The sequence below is a fragment of the Lissotriton helveticus genome, chromosome 4_2 (genome assembly GCF_964261635.1).
Source record: "Lissotriton helveticus chromosome 4_2, aLisHel1.1, whole genome shotgun sequence".
NCBI classification, from domain to species: domain Eukaryota; kingdom Metazoa; phylum Chordata; class Amphibia; order Caudata; family Salamandridae; genus Lissotriton; species Lissotriton helveticus.
Window position 1 is genome coordinate 116765371 of NC_136064.1, and position 17875 is coordinate 116783245.

A 17875-nucleotide genomic window follows, 5' to 3' on the forward strand; every position below is an offset into this window, starting at 1 on the left:
CCCTGTGGCACTGGTTACAGTGCCACCTACATCTCAAAATACAGATTCCGTAATTTTACCGAATCGGTAAATTTACCGATTCGGTAAAATTACCGAATCTGTATTTTGAGATGCCGTACATCTCAGTATTCAAATACCGGTCGGTAACCACCGAAAATCGGTATTTTTCGTCCGTTACCGACTGGTATTTGGATACCTACATCTGGCCCTTACTCTGTTAGTTACGCCCTCATTCAAACGCAACAAGCACTGCGGATCCAGATTTGCCTTCCTGGCCCCACAATTTTGGAATTCCCTTCCTGTGGAGTTAAGGTCGGTACCCTCCTACGCCCAGTTCAGGAAATCACTCAAGACACAGCTGTTCACGCGAGCATATAGTGACCTAATCTAGATCTCGCGACTCCTCTCTCCCAGCTACCCATAGCACCATGAAGCCTTTTGGTGTACGAGCGCTCTACAAGTGCCTATAACATATCATAACATAACATAACTCTTAGTCTTACTTTACCTTTGTGAATACCCAGAACTAGTAATGGTTAATTTTTGGTCAATGTTTACCTTTGTGAATCCCGAACCCTAGGAAAAATACACAAAGTTTAAGTTTACCTATGTGAATTGGGCTTGGTGGGAGTAAGTGACCAGGTGCAAGTACTGTTTGAGCTCGATGCAATAGGAATCTTGTCTTCTAATCCCAAACACTGGGAAGCACCATCTTACCTGTAGTTCTAGATGTAAATGTCTCTGCCTCTTAAAGTCAACAAGTAGGTTTGCCACCTGACCAGTAGTGTAGCTCTACTACAGGTAACTGAGCACCTTGAGCTGCTGCGGGCAATTAATAAATACTGACAAAAATCTAGCCAATATTTCTATAACTGTCCTGTGTGCCTAAAAGCCTGTTGTATTTCTGTCCCTGTTTCATTCCAGAGTTGGCAGCCTGATTCATAAAAAACACTTTGTACTACATTTTTAGTACTTTAAAACATACTATAAAATGTAAGTTTTGCCTATACTTAAATGTGCTGAATTCTCTGACCCGACTGAGGAATTTCCGCTCATGTAAGTAAAGATTTTAGTTGTAAATGCAGGACGGTCACAGGGGTTTTTCAGGAAAAGGGCAGACTTATCACTAAAAGTGATGGGGTTAGTGAGATGAAAGAGGGGTTTAGGGAGGATCAGAGAGGGGGTTAGGTAGATAGGTCACCAACCCTCACAAGATAAAAGAATTTGCTTTACACTGGGGATTGAGCCATGTAGCTTATACGTTTGTAGTAAGGTTGCCCTAAGAAGTTGAAGCATTTATGTAGGGGTTGAATCTGCTATTGAAAGAAACAAGAAGCAATGTGTAGGACAGGTATTAGGAAAGGTTGTAAATGTAAGGTACAGAGTGAAAGTGACTGAAGCAACACAACTGCATAAAATGAAAGGTGAAAAAACAAGTGAAGAAGAAGAAAGAACAGGGAATGTAAGAAAAATAAAAGAGGGGCATATTAATATAAGATTGGATAGAGAGTGAGAGGAGAAAGGAAACATACCTCAGAGGGAAATAATGTGGTATGCCTAACTTTTTATTACAGCACAACAGCTCTGTTGATAAATATGTTGCATACTCACTGCAAGAATGGTAAAGAAGTGGGATGCTGTAGTGTAGCGGATTATTGTCATTGACAAACGAGGCAACTCCATCAACTAAATACCTAAAAAAAAAACAATGACAGGGCACCCACAATCCACCTATTCTCACTGAATACTGAAACTGAAAATTATGCAAGGAATTGACACTCTTCTTTCTTTCCCACCACGGAAAGGCTGCATCTCAAATGAGAGGTTTTAGGGCCTTGTCCCTAAGGCAGATTTGTTGAGGTATGAGGGTTAAGGCAGAGCCTAAGAGGGGATGTGGTAGACTCATATGTATTGAGTAGAACTCAATGTGCAAGATATTAATATTAATGATGAGTAAAATGGACATGTCCATTTATTCTCTCTAGCTGATAAAGATATTACGTGTAACACTTAATCGATTTCTGTTCACTCAAGTATGAACTTTTTCCGAACAGGTGAGGTCAAAGGAGACTCCCTGGTTGCACTTTCCTACGGCCCTTACATCCATTATACTCTGCCAGCCTTTGAGTATTTCAACGAGATCACCTTTGCTTGTGCAGATCATAAATCCATCCAGGAGATACAAAAATGGCTGAAGAATGAACCTGATGCTGTGAACTCGAGTCATACAATAAAGATGATTTGTGAGCTTCAGGGCAGTGGGTAAGGATCCACCTTACTATTAAACCTTATGTTCCCTTCAGACTCTCATCTTATAATCCTTAGAAAGAAAGTGAGTCTTCCCTTTGTTGCGTGGTGCTTGTGGAAGGGGATGATTAGGGAAAGGGGGCCGAGGTTGACTACGACCAATAACAGGCAGACACAGTAATTATGAATCACTGAAATAATATCGACGGACAGAATATCGACCATCAAAAATATCGTTGAGAAAATATCGACAGTCAAAATATCGAGTTTCTATCTACAAACAGGTAAGTACAAAAATATCGAGTTAAAAATATCGTTTACAAAAATATAGTTGTAAAAAATATCGTATTTACTAAAAACAGTGTTAAATTAAATTAATATTAATAATTAATTACTAAAATATACTTAAAATTACTTAAATTAACTTATAATAATTAAATAATTAATGAAAGTTAAATAAATATTTTTTTATTTCATATTTATTAAACATATATATATAGTAATAAAATATAATAAAATAATACCCAAAAACTGAAAACTGACCCTGAACCATAAAAATACCCCTTTACCCAAAAACTGAAAACTGACCCTGAACCCTAAAAATACCCCTTTACCCAAAAACTGAAAACTGACCCTGAACCCTAAAAATACCCCTTTACCCAAAAACTGAAAACTGAGCCTGAACCCTAAAAATACCCCTTTGCCCAAAAACTGAAAACTGACCCTGAACCCTAAAAATACCCCTTTACCCAAAAACCCCAAACTGACCATGAACCCTAAAAATACCCCTTTACCCAAAAACCCAAAACTGACCCTGAACCCTAAAAATACCCCTTTACCCAAAAACCCAACCCTAAAAATAAAAACGATATTACTTCACTTACCTTAAAAACGATATTACTTCACTTACCTTAAAAACGATATTTTGGCTTTCGATATTCTGTCCTGTCGATATTTTCTCCAAACGATATTTTGGAGTCGATATTATGTCCAGACGATATTTTGGAGTCGATATTATGTCTATGTACCAGTAATTATGGTTAGTGGGCGACAACAAGCGATTGATGACCCTTTTATTAAAATCCTCTGGTCCGTGCCCCGGCCTGACGGCTGTGAAATTGCAACAAAGTATAGCAGTGGCCGGGTGGCTCACTCATCGCTGAGCAGACTAACATGGCAGCTGCCACCTCCCTTGCAGCCTCACATCTCAGCCTAGTGAGGCCGACCCATCCATGTTCCTGCACCCCCGGCCACATTAGACCACCCCTCCTGGTTGCACACAGGGTTTGAAGCACCTCCCTGATGGCAGCACACTTCTGTGTCATTGTCTTTCCTTCCAATTAAGTATATTAGGGCCATATGTAGGAAGCCTAATTGCGCTCGCAAATGCTGAAATACGCAGAATTTCAGCATTTGCGATCGCAATTAGGGCAGTGTGCTATGTAGCACACAAAAACCCACATGCAAAATAAGGAATCGCAAATTGCGATTCCTTAAATGCAATGTAGGAGGCACCCAAGTTGTGCACATTTTGGCTTTAGGAATCGCAAAATACCACCAACTTCAGGTTGGTACTATTTTGCGATTTCTTTGAGAAATGCACTTTTTGGCATTTTTCAAAGTGCCATTTAGGTCACATACATGCCCCTAGGGCATGTATGGACCACATGTGCACACATGTTAAATTGAGGGGTGCAAAAGTGTGTCCTATTGACACCCTTACATCCCTGAAATTGCATTCTCAATTTGCGATTCTATAATTGAGAATCACAAATTGAGAATGTCTTCCCATTCATTCCTATGGGCCTTCTAGCCCATTGGAATGAATGAGAAGGTATTCCTTATATGCGAATCTCAATTTGCGATTCCCAAATAAGGAATAATTGGGATTCGCAAAAATTTTTGCTAATCCTGCCTACATTGCGTTTGGTGATTCTCTAATTGCGATTCCCAAAAAATCGCAATTTGAGAATCGCAAAACACAAATGACCTACATATGGCCCTTAGTCTTTATATACAGCCTTATCAAAGAATCTCTATCCAAAAGTTGAAAAGGAAATCCCACCCTACACTGTATTCAGGACCATAGTGCGGCTTAAACTGACCCTTCAGGCTGAGGAGATCCAACTACCGCTAAAGCCCCTCCCCCCGGCTATAAATTGACCAACCCCTAACCTCCTTAAGGCCTGGCATAATCCCTTCAACCGAAACGCGGGGGCAGACTAACTTCTTTATGCCACTCCTGTGACCCCATTTTAATACTTTTCTGCCTGCTTATATGTGTTCAGGGGCATATTGCAATTTCTTGCATCGCCTACAGCGCAGGCAGACCCCCAACCCTTCAAGGGAGCCTTTTTCACCCCTAGGCCAAGAAATGTCTGCGAGGTATGGGAGACTTGGGCTCAACTCATCCTAATCAGTGGGCGGTGCTCATTTTGTGTCATGCTTCTGTACGGGCGGCACAATATACACAAGTTTAACCACCTATAGAAACCTCTGAAGCACAATGCGGCCTTCTTTAAACATGTGAACAAAACCACAATGTGGCCCGTTATGTCAGTGTAGCGGTCATTTTAAAAATAACAGACAATCCCCAATAATTTTATTAATAAGTCATAAAATATGAATGCTGCAGAGAAACACTCATCAGTGCCGATAAATCTGCATGTTTGATAGGATATAGGACCATATGTATCATCCTCACCATTTGCGATTTCTAAATAGCGAATTTTAAGGAATCGCTATTTAGAAATCGCAAAACGGTATGTATGTAGGAAATCGCTTCTTTTTAGCGATTCCTTAACATTCCTAAATTGCGATTAGCAAATTGCTAATATTGCATCATATGTATGCCATCAGGATTAGTATCAGCTTTCTTGTATGCCATCTGAATTAATGTGAGAAAGTCATCCGTTTTGCCCTGATCACCCTCATTTTCTGATTGATACTGGTGGTAACTGACTCTGACTGTGCCCTGTGCTCTGCTTATCCGACTCAGGGCCAGTGCACTCATTATAAGGTATACAGAAGATTAATTGCAATTGGTACTGACCACATTTCTGTAAGTCCCTATATATAGTAGACCAGTGGTTCCCAAACTTTTGACTCCTGAGGACCATCATTGAGTCACCACTGGAAGTGTAAATTGTATGTGTAAATTTCAAATATAAAAACAGTAATTAAAAAAAAAACACGTGTGCACACAAATCAAATACTCAAAGTACTAAGGATTTTGGGGCCAGATGTACGAGCATTTTATTTAGTGCCTCGCAATTGGCGACCCATTGCGAGTGGCAAATTGCGAGTCGCTAAATGAAATGTACAACAGTGTGTTTAACACTGTTTGGGATTCCCAATGGGTCGCAAATTGTGAGGCTCACTAATATTAATGAGCCTCTCGCAATTTGGGAGCCCAATGGGAATGGCAGACCTTCCAGGGATGGTGGCCTGATGGGCTCATCAGACCACCATGTCTGGGACTACTTTTAAATAAATCAGTTTAAAAAAAATATATAGCCCGTTTTCCATGCATTTAAAAAAAAAAATAATTAAAGGTTTTCGTTTCATTTTTTAAGGGAGGCAGTGGTCCCTGGGAATGCCCCTTCCAAATAGCAAGTTGCAAAACCTATTTAGCAAGTCCCAAAAAAATTGCGCGTCGCAAAATAGGCTATGTACATGGCCCAATAGGTTTTTGCACGCGCAAACGGGTTCGGGAACCCGTTTGCGCATATAAAAATGGGTCGCTCATCTGGTCCTAAGTATTTTATATTGAAGGAATACCCCCTCTGTCACATGTATTTCCATTGTTTTATTGCATCTCTCATACCATTGTAGCATGTCAGAGCTCTTTACATCACACACATATAGAGACAATGAATCATACATGTAAGTCAGTGTATAGAAAATGTTACATAAGGTAAAGGGGACTACAAGGTGTAGTGTTCACATGTCATTCATACTGGTTGGCATTTTTAAAGAGAGCTTGGTCTGGAAAAGCACAAACTCAGGATTCAGAACATAACACAGTGGCTAGCATTGACTTTAACATGAAAAATGTATTTCTTCCCAAATATATCTTTTTAGCAGCATCAGGATAACGAATGACTGGGAAAAAACATAAGTTACTAACTGGTACCATGTAGTTTGCAAGCAGCTCTTTGATGACAGCTTATAGGTCCCTCTGCTAGATTACGAATGTCACTTATAAGTGCACATTAACAAAATAATCTCTGTGACAAAAGCAGTAACCAAGGACCATTGCACATGAAATCTGCTTTTTAAAATGCATGTTACATGTTCCTTGCAGTAGGCACATTAACCCTCTGTGCTACATTAGTTAAGTCAAAGCTGCCACTGAACAAAACTCTCCTCTCTCCAGCAGGTACATTAATCACTGGCATTATCTTGACACTTTTATTGTTGTTCAAACTCTGCTAATTATACAAAAAACTTTGCTGTGCTTTCAAAACTGCTGCCTAGGGACCCCCTGGGAATGTATCACAGACCCCTGGGGGTCCGCGAACCCCAGTTTGGTAAACACTGTAATAGACCATTCAGGTTTACAGGCCCAGTAGACTTAATGAACTGCTGTGTTGCCTGCTGACATTTCAAAGGCAGCACTGTTTTTCAGGCTGCCTTTACATTAAATGTATATGCAAATTTGACTTTGAAATTGAAAGATACTACCAAAGTCTCAAAATACAATATTTTTATATATACTTCACATTAAAGTCTCCACTAGGTGGCCCTGGTGTAGTGTGCCTTTTAACTATAAGCAGGGACATTATAACAGATGTTTAATTAACCATGGTAAGGGAAAACTGTCATTTTCATTTGTTGCCATTGTACAAAACTAGCGCGATTGGCTACCATGACAATATTTTATTTAAGTGTAAATATTGACAAGAGTGAGTTAGGAATGTGATTCAAAAACTCCAAATGATAGTTATGATAAATCCAACAATGTGCTACTGTTAGATTTATAATAACATTTATAACAAAGAAGTTATATAACTTTCTTTTCTATAAGATAAACTCCTGCCTTCAAACAGCTCTCTCCTGAGTGGCCAACCTCTGCCAGGCTGAACCAAGCTGTCTTTATGAGGTTTTAAGTGGCTTGCTAGAGAGACAAAGGATTTGCTGTAGGGGGACAACTGAAGCTAGAGAAGCAACAGTCAGGATGGTGAGGAAGTAGTGATACTGGTCGCCAAAGGGAGAAAGATACTTTAGGACTGCACAGGCTCAACCCCACATCCTGCACCCCCAGCAACACAGGCGCCCCTGTAATCAGAAAATGAAGGGGTTGGAAGGGGAGAGTTAGCAAATGTTAGCCACGCTAGTGGGATGGCTTAACCAGATCTAACCCTCCAGAATAGCGTTTCTCCATTTTAGATTTTGAAAGAATAGCGCTATCTGGGACTACAATATGCCAAACTTTGGAGGAAGTGGGCATACCTCTGGGTGGCACCCTGCATCCCATTGGTCATAGGTGTCGCCCTGCTTGATGCCTAGGAACACTGAATAAATGTGGAAGATTTGTCACGTAACTTAGATCTACTGCCTGAAACAACAAGAATAAGAAGGACTTCCCTGCTGGAACCCTAATCTGCACCCAAAGGACTGCCTTCTGAAGGACTGCACCTGCTGCACAATATGGTACTATGGCCCTAAGTACTTTGGCTGGCTTTAAAATGATTAAGGAGTACACTCACTGCAAGCTACAGGTTAATAGAACCCACCGGCATCATCACCACCTAGAAGTCCCTATTCTGGAGTGTGTTCAGTGGACTTTTAAGGATTTGGCCAGGTGCATTGTGGGAATTGTAGTTCCACATTCAAGGACCATTTCAGAGCTTTTATACCCTTGGATTGGTGTTTTTGACACTTTGAACCCACAAGTGGAATTTCAGGTAGAAGTTCCAGATGTTTGGAGCAACTGTTGGAAAAAGCACCATCAGGTGACCCTCGATGTCAAGAGTCAAGATGGTGACTTCAAACCATGACCCGGCCTGGATTTCAAGTTGTCCGCAGAAAGCTCTGAAGCTCAAGACTTGCAGGAGTTGACTGAGGGCATGCACAGAACCAAGCTGATGGAGCTGCTTCAAATCTGGCCTGCTGGAGAAGCCCACTCAACTTTGTCCCGGTCAAGAGAGACCATCTGTCTTAAGCCAGCGCTTTTGGTTTTTAAGCACTAGAAAGTGTTTATTCTTTAAAAATACATATCTCTGGTTTGTTAAAATGCTAGCTATCAAAACTTTTTTTTCTGTAGTGTTAAAAAAATATGATTGGATTTAGGAGTCTGATGTGTATTTTTATAGATCAAACAAGATATGTTTTTTGTTCTCGCACTCAAGCTGGTGGATAGCAGTTTTGTATACATCATTATGACCAATACCAGTAATCATGCTTTGTCAACTGTGTTACTGCAAATAAAAAGCAAGGGTAGTTAAGAAAAAATTGATCATGGTTCAAGGGCTTTGAGTGAATCTGAGCCTACATATTCCGCCACGAAACAGGAGGGTCTGGCTCTGTAATGAAGTGTTCACCTTTTTAAAAACTTTGTGTGGGGTGATAAATGTATTTTATGAACGACTGAATGCAAGCCCCATGTTAATGGTTTTGCATGGGAGGTGATGGAAGGCCTACACCTCGCATTATCAAGAGGCAGTATAAATTATACGAGTTTCAATGTAAGCCTGAATATTTGCTCTCAGACAGTCAGCAGAAAAGGACTTTGCTGCTGGGGTTTGTCTGTCGAGGGGAGAGTTGAGAGGCGATGGAGGGTGATAGTGACATAGATGACACTGATATGGTGTGTGTTTAGAGTTAAATCAGTGACTGGGATGCTTTGTCTGAAAAATAGTGGATATATGAATTGGAATTTCCTGTCATGCTGCTGATAGAAAGGGTCAAAGATGTAATACTATGCCTGGAGTGACATTTGAGGTGAGCAGAACTAGAGTGTCGCTGGTGTTGAGAGTGCTCTAAACAGGAGCTGCTTTCTACCTAAACTTGAGAGCTACCCAGAGTTCTCTGCTTCTTTTTTGCATAATGTATGCATCACTCTATGCCTGAAAGGGTTTTGTTTTGACTTATACTGTGTACTCCCGTGTGTCTGGACAAAACTATACCTCTCTGAAGACCTCTAAGTAGAGAGAAATACTGTGTCGTGGGTTGCTTTTACTCATTTCAGGTTGGCTTGCTTGGTATTTTACCAATACAAAGCTGTAATACTATACCTGGAGTGATAAATGGCTTTTGTCATTTCACAGCGTGGCATGGACAGCACTGTGTTAGTCCTATGCCTAAAGACGTTTCTGTAGAAATGGCAAAATACTTTGTCCCTTCCTATCTCAAGGTGGATAGCACTGTGCTAATCTTATGCTTAAAGACTTTGATACAAAAGCAGACATTTGAGGTGAGCAGATCTTGAATGTCGCTGGTGTCGAGAGTGCTCTAAACAGGAGCTGCTTTCTACCTAAACTTGAGAACTAACCAGAGTTCTCTGTGTCTTTTTTGCATATTTATGCGTCACTGTATTCCTGAGAGGGCATTGTTTTGATTTATACTTGGTGCTTCATTGCGTCTGGACAAAGCTATACCTCTCTGAAGAGCTCTAATTAGAGCGAAACACTGTGTCAGGGGTTGCTTTTACTCATTTCAGGTTGGCTTTGTTGGTATTTTACCAATTCAAAGCTGTAATACAATGCCTAGTGTGATAAATGGCTTTTGTCATTTCACAGTACGGCATCAACAGCACTGTGCTAGTCCCATGCTTAAAGACTTTTCTGTAGCAATGGCAAAAGACTTTTCCCCTTTCTAGCTTGGCGTGGATAGCACTTAGCTAATCTTATCCTTAAAGACTTTGATAGAAAAGCAGACATTTGAGGTGAGCAGATCTAGAGTGTCATTGGTGTTGAGAGTGCTGTAAAAAGTAACTGCTTTCCAGCTAAACTTGAGAACTACCAGAGTTCTCTGCTTCTTTTTTGCATTGTTTGCATTACTCTATTTCTGAAAGGGTATTGTTTGGAATTATACTGGGTGCTCCCTTGTGTCTGAACAAAGCTATACATCTCTGAAGAGTTCTACATAGAGCAAAACAGTGTATCAGGGGTTGCATTTACTCATTTAAGGTTGTCTTGGTTGGTATTTTACCAATTCAAAGCTGTAATACTCTGCATGGAGTCATGAATGGCTTTTGTCATTTCAGAGCTCGACATGGATAGCACTGTACTAGTCCTATGCTTAAAGACTTTTCTGTGGAAATGGCACAAGACTTTGTCCCCTTCTATCTCAGGATGGACAGCACTGTGCTAATCTTATGCTTAAATACTTCGATAGAAAAGCAGACATTTGAGGTGAGTAGGTCTAGAGTGTTGCTGGTGTTGAGAGTGCTCTAAACAGGAGCTGCTTTCCACCTAAACTTGAGAACGACTCAGATTTCCTTTGCTTATTTTTGCATAATTTATGCGCCATCTATGCCTGAAAGGGTATTGTTTTGACTTATACTGGGTGCTCCCTTGTGTCTGGACAAAGCTATTCCTCTCTGAAGAGCTTTAAGTAGAGCGAAACCCTGTGTATGGGGTTGTTTTTACTCATTTCAGGTTGTCCTGGTTGGTATTTTACCAATTTAAAGCTGTAATAATATGCCTGGAGTGATGAATGGCATTTTTACTTTCACAGTTCGACATGGACAACACTGTGATAGTCCTATGCTTAAAGACTTTTCTGTAAAATGGCAAAAGACTTTGTCCCTTTCTATCTCAAGGTGGATAGCACTGTGCTAATCCTATGGTTAAAGACTTTGATAGAAAAGCAGACATTTGAGGTGAGCAGATTGAGAGTGTCGCTGGTGTTGAGAGTGCTCTAAACATGAGCTCTTTTATTTATGATTATGATTTGAAACAATAAATAAACTATTAAAGTTGAAATTACATAAATATGTTAAAAATTACAAATACATATATATGTACATATATACATACACTTATAACTAAAATCTAATACAAAATTAAATTATTTTATCAATTAAAATATTATCATACGTATTAGTCTTTAAACATACATTTTGCACTCCATTGAGCGCAACAGTAAGTAAAGTGATGGATAGCAAATAAGTACAACAGTAGGGAAAATGTTGGATAGAAAATGGGTAAAAAATACTTTTCCCACTCCACTGCAGCAGGAGGGAAGGTGTTCAATAGCAGAAGAGTAAAATGTACTATTCCCACACTAAAGAGTGTACCAGTAGGGAAAGTGTTGGATATCTAAGGGGTAAAAATTACAATCCCACTCCATTGAGAGCAACATTAGGGAAAGTGTTGGATATCAAAGTTGTAAAGATATATTTGTCTACTTCAGTTAGTGCAACAGTCGGGAAAGTGTTGGAAAGCAGGGGGGTAAAAATTACAATTCACACTCAAGTGAGTCAAACAGAAGGGAAAGTGTTGGATAGAGGAGGGATACCATTTACTAAACCCACTTTAGTCAGTGTAGCAGTAGGGAAAGTAAAGGATAGCAATGGTGTACAATTAATTATTCCAATTTCACTGAGTGCAACAGTAGGGAAAATGTTGAATAGCAAAGGGTTAAACAATACTAGTTTCACTCCAGTGAGTGCAACGTTAGGGAAAGTGTTGGAGAGAGGGGGGGGGGGTAAAAATGACTATTCCCACTCCAGTGAGTGCAACAGCAGGGAATGTGTTTGATAGAGGAGTGGTAACAATTATTATTGCCACACCAGTGTTTGCAACAGTACGTAAAGTACTTGATAGCGAAGGAGTGAAACTTAAGATTCCCACTCTAGTGTGTGCAACATTAAGGCATATGTTGGATAGCGGAGGGGTAAACATTACTATTCCCACATCAGTGAGTGAAACAGTAGGGAAAATGATTGATAGCGTAGTGGAAAAAAAGTACTATCCACACACCGGTATGTTCAAAACTATGGAAAGTGTTGGATAGCAGAGAGGAAAAAATACTATTCCCACTCAAGTGAGTGAAACAGTAGGGAAAGTGTTGGATAGCGGAGGGGTAAAATGCAATATTCCCACTCCAGTGTGTGCAACAGTAGAGAAAGTGTTGGATAGTGGAGAGTTAATTATATTTATTCCCTATCCAGTGAGTGCAAAAGTAGAGAAAATGTTGGATAGCGGAGGGTTAAAAATTATTATTCCCAATCCTGTGAGTACAAAAGTAGGGAAAGTGTTGGATAACGGAGGGGTAATATTTACTACTCACACTCCAGTTAGTGCAAAGATAGGAAAAGTGTTGGATAGCGGAGGGGTACAAATTACTATTCCCACTCCAGTGAGTACAACAGTTGGGAAAGTGCTGGTTAGGGTAGGGGTAAAAATTATTATTCCCACTCCAGTGAGTGCAACATTAAGGAAAGTGTTGGCTAGCGGCGGGGTAACAACTACTATTCCCACTGCAGTGAATGGAACATTAAGGAAAGTTTTGGATAGCGGAGAGGTAAAAATTACTTTACCCACTCTAGTGAGTGAGAAAGTAGGGAAAGTGTTGGACAGCATAGGGGTAAACTTTACTATTTCCACACCAGTGAGTACAACAGTAGGAAAAATGTTGGATAGCACAGAGGTAAAAATGACTAGCTCCAGGGAGTGCAACAGTAGGGAAAGTATTTGATTAAGGAACGTGGTGGATAGCAAAGGAGTAAAAATTACTATACCCACTGCTTAGGAACAATAGTAGGGAAAGTGTTGGATAGTAGAGGAGTAAAACTTAATATTCCCACTCCAGAGTGTGCAACATTAGAGAAAGTGTTAGATAGCGGAGAGGTAAAACTTACCATTCCCACTCCAGTGAGTGCAACAGTAGGGAACGTTTTGGATAGCAGAGCGGTAAAAATTACTATTCCCACTCCAGTGAGTGCAACAGTAGGGAAAGTATTTGATAGCAAACGAGTGAAACTTAATATTCCCACTCCAGTGTGTGCAACAATAAGGAACATGTTGGATAGCGGAGGTGTACAAATTACTATGCCCACTCTAGTGAGTGCAACAGTAGGGAAAGTGTTTCATAGCAGAGTGGTGAACATTACTATTCCCACACCAGTGTGTGCAGCAGTAGGGAAAGTGTTGGATAGCAGAGGGAAAAAATACTATTCCCACTCTAGTGAGTGCAACATTAAGTAAAGTGTTTGATAGTGAAGGGGTACAAATTACCATTCACACTCCAGTGAGTGCAACAGTACGGAAAGAGTTGGATAGCGGAGGGGTAACACTTAATATTCCCACTCTAGTGTGTGCAACTGTAGCGAAAGTGTTGTATAGAGGAGAGGTAAAACTTACCATTCCCATTCCAGTTAGTGCAACAGTATGGAAAGTGTTGGAAAGCAGACTGGTAAAAATTACGATTTCCACTCCAGTGAGTGGAACAGTAGGGAAAGTTTTGGATAGCTAAGGAGTAAAAATTACTATTCCCACTTCTTAAGAGCAACAGTAGGGAAAGTGTTGGATAGCAGAGGAGTAAATCTTAATATTCCCACTCCAGTATATGCAACAGTAGAGAAAGTGTTGGATAGCGGAGAGGTAAAACTTACCATTTCCACTCCAGTGAGTGCAACAGTAGGGAACGTATTGGAAAGTGTAGAGGTAAAAATTATGACTCCCGCTCCAATGAGTGCAACATTAGGAGAAGTGTTGGATAGCGAAGAAGTAAGAATTAATATTCCCACTGCTTAACAGCAACAGTAGGGAAAGTGCTGGAAATCTTAGGGGTAAAAATTACCATTGCCACTCCAGTGAGAGTAACATAAGGGAAAGTGTTGGATATTAAAGGGGTAAACATTACTTTTTCTTCTCCAGTTAGTGCAACAGTAGGGCAAGTGTTGGATAACCGAGGGGTAAAAATGACTACTCCCACACCAGTGAGTACAACAGTAGAGAAAGAGTTGTATAGTAGAGGGTTAAAAATTTGTATTCACACTACAGTGAGTGCAACAGTAGGGAAAGCGCTTGATAGCGGAAGGGTTCAAATTGCTTACTCACTCCAGTGTGTGCAACAGTATGCAAAGTCTTTGATAGCGTAGGGGTTATAATTAGTATTCCCACTCCAGTGTTTGCAACAGTAGGGAAAGTGTTTGAAAGCAGAGGGATATAAATGACTATTTACAATCCAGTCAGTGTAACAGTAGGGATAGTGTTGGATAGCTGAGGGGTAAACATTTAATATTTTCACTCCACTGAATGCAACAGTAGGGAAAGTGTTGGATAGCAGAGGGGTACAATTTACTATTCCCACTCCAGTGAGTGCAACAGTAGGGAAAGTGTTGGATAGCGGAGGTGTAAATTTACTATTCCCAATCCAGTGATTGCAACCAAAGGGAAAATGTGGAATAGCGGAAAGGTAAAAAGTTACAATTCCCACTCCAGTGAGAGCAACATTAGGGAAATTGTTGGATAGCAGAGGAGTAAATATTACTGTTCCCACTGCTTAAGAGCAACAGTAGGGAAAGTGTTTTATACTGTGGGGGTACAAATTACTATTCCCACTCCAGTGTGTGCAAAAGTAGGGGCAGTGTTTGATAGCGTAGAATTAAAATGTATTATTCCCACTCCAGTGATTGCAACAGTAGGGAAGGTGTTGAATAGCGGAGGTGTTAAAATTACAATTCCCACTCCAGTGAGTGCAACATTAGGAAAATTGTTGGATAGCGGAGGAGTAAGTATTACTATTCCCACTGCTTAAGAGCAACATTAGTGAGAGTGTCGGTTATCGAAGGGGTAAAAATTACTATTCCCACTCCAGTGAGTGCAAATGTAGGGAAAGTGTTTAATTGTGGAGGGATATCATTTACTATTTCCACTCTAGTCAGTGTAACAGTAGGGAAAGTGATGGATAACAAAGTAGTACAAATAATTATTCTCACTCAAATGAGTGCAACAGTAGGGAATGTGTTGGATAGCAGAAGGGTAACAAGTACTAATTTCACTCCAGTGAGTTCAACAGTAGGGAAAGTGTTAGATAGCGGAGGAGTAATTAATATTTTTCCCACTCTAGTGAGTGCAACAGTAGGGAAAGTGTTGGAAAGCGAAAGAGTCAAAATGACCACGCCCACAGCTTAAGAGCAACAGTAGGGAACGTGTTGGATATCTAAGGGGTAAAAGTGAAGGATGGACGTAGTTGGCGGAGTACAACAATGTGCAATTCCACAAAGTTGAACAAAAACTCTGTGAATTCCGCAACTTCGCTCCTTCCGACTCCCAATTAATAAAGCAGAGAACTCATATACTTCTGGTAAAATATCAAGTATATCTGTCTTTACAAGCTTAAATGCATATAGTCATTTCACAAAAGTAAAAATTAACATTTAGCAAGCAGTGCGAGAGGTGATGATTTTTGGATCTTCCCTAACCTAGGGAGAGAACCAAGCAGATGCTTTGAAAGCAAAGTGCACATGTTGCTGAACGATTCGGTGGTGGTCCCATCCTCTTAGGACCACCCCAAGCACAGTCAAGGGCAAACATACAATTCCAAGCAAAGGCCCTGCAAAGAATGAGGGGACGAGATTAGCAGGGGGCAATGAATATTATAGTATCCAATATCAAAATATTTCTACAAAGAGCTGCAGTTCAACTAGTCGTTACTAGTAGTCCCTCACGAGTCAAATGCAAAAGCATCGAAACCCTATCATGAAGCTGCAGTTCTGCTAGTCTTTACTAGATGTCCCACATGTGTCAAATGCAAAAGCACTTGACATGAGGAACACCTAGCAATGACTAGTTGAACTGCAGCTCTTTGTAGAATTTATAGTATTAGCTTTCAGCTCAGCCCGAGAGCTACTGCCCCTTGAGGGATGTTTTGATATTGGATACTATAATATTCACTGCCCACTGCAAATCTCGTCCCATAATTCTTTGCAGGGCCTTTGGTCGGGATTGTATTTTTGCCCATAACTGTGCTTGGGTTAATCCTAAGAGGATGGAACAACCACTGAATCATTCAGCATGATATGCTCTTTGTGTTCAAGGCATCTGCTTGGTCCTCCCCCTAGGGTAGGGGGGACCCTAAAATCATCACCTCTCTCATTGCCTGATATTTTCATTTTCAAACTTCACTTTTGTGAAATGGTTACATGCTTTTTAGCATGTAAATTTGCTTTATCAAAGCATTTGTGGGTGTAATTTAGTAGCCAACTCGGCTACGTAGAAGAATGGAGTTATTGACTGAATTCTGTATTTTTAATGGAATGCGTAGTTATCGAATCCTGCAAACTCTGCTAGCGGGGAGGAGTTCATTGCTAAGGGTTAGTAAAAATTACTATTGCTACTCCAGTGTGAGTAACATTAGGGAAAGTGTTGGATATCAAAGGGGTAAAAATTACTTTTTCTACTACAGTTAGTGCAAAAGTAGGGAAAGTGTTGGATAGCAGAGGGGTAAACATTTACTATTTTTACTCCAATGAGTGTAAACGTAGGGAAAGTGTTGGATAGTGGAAGTGTGAAACTTAATATTTCCACTCCAGTGTGTGAAACAGTAGGGAAATTGTTGGACAGCAGAGAATTAAAATGTATTATTCTAACTCCAGTGATTGCAACAGTAGGGAAGGTATTGGATAGCGGAGGTGGCAACATTTTGATTCCCACTCCAGTGAGTGCAACATTAGGTACATTGTTGGCTAGCAGAGGAGTAAAAATTACTATTCCCACTGCTTAAGAGCAACAGTATGGAAAGTGATGGATATCAAAGGGATAAACATTACTATTCCCACCTCAGTGAGTGCAATAGTAGGGAAAGTGTTGGATAGGGAAGGGTTAACATTTATTATTCCCACTCTAGTCGGTGTAACAGTAGGGAAAGTAATGGATAGCAAAGGGATAATAATAATTATTCCCACTCCACTGAGTGCAACAGTAGGGAAAATGTTGGATAGCAAAGGAGTGTAAAATACAATACCCGCTCCACTGAGTGAAACAGTAGGGAAAGTGTTGGATAGCGCAAGGGTAAAAAAACTATTTTCACTCAAGTGAGTTCAACAGTAGGAAAAGTGTTGGTTAGGGGAGGGTTAGAATTATTATTCCCACTCCAGTGAGTGCAAAAGTAGGAAAAGTGTTGGATAGCGGAGGGATAAAATTCACTATTCCCACTCCAGTGAGTGCAACAGTAGGGAAAGTGTTGGAAAGTAGAGGGGTAAGACATACTATTCCCATATAAGTATGGGCAATAGTAGGGAAAGTGTTGGATAATAGATCGAAAAATTACTATTCCACTCCAGTAAGTGTAACATTAAGGAAAGTGTTAGAAAGCGGAGGGGTAAAAATTACCATTCCCACTCCAGTGAGTGCAACAGTAGGGAAAGTGTTGGATAGTGGAGGGGTAAAACTTAATTTTCCAACTCCAGTTTGTGCAACAGTAGAGAAAGAGTTGAATAGGGGAGGGGTGAAAATGATCATTCTCTCTACAGTGAGTGCAAAAGTTGGGAACGTGTTGGCTAGTGGAGCGGTAAAAATTACTACTCACACTGCAGTGAGTGCAAAGGTAGGGAAAGTGTTGGATAGCAGTGGGGTACAAATTATTACTCCAACTCCAGTGAGTGCAACAGTTGAGAATGTTTTCTATAGCAGAGGGGTACGACTTACCATTCCCAGTCCAGTGAGTGCAACAC

At 40.4% G+C, this 17875-nt stretch overlaps 1 protein-coding gene across 1 annotated transcript in view; it reads left to right on the forward strand.

Annotated features, from left to right (window-relative positions):
• The window catches only part of LOC144752069 (nicotinamide N-methyltransferase-like), a 93691-nt gene that overhangs the window by 22337 nt on the left and 53479 nt on the right, over nt 1-17875 (forward strand). The window contains exon 2 of the mRNA XM_078640020.1: nt 2055-2262. Within this exon, the coding sequence (XP_078496146.1) occupies nt 2055-2262 (208 nt within the window). The remainder of the gene's footprint in view (nt 1-2054; nt 2263-17875) is intronic.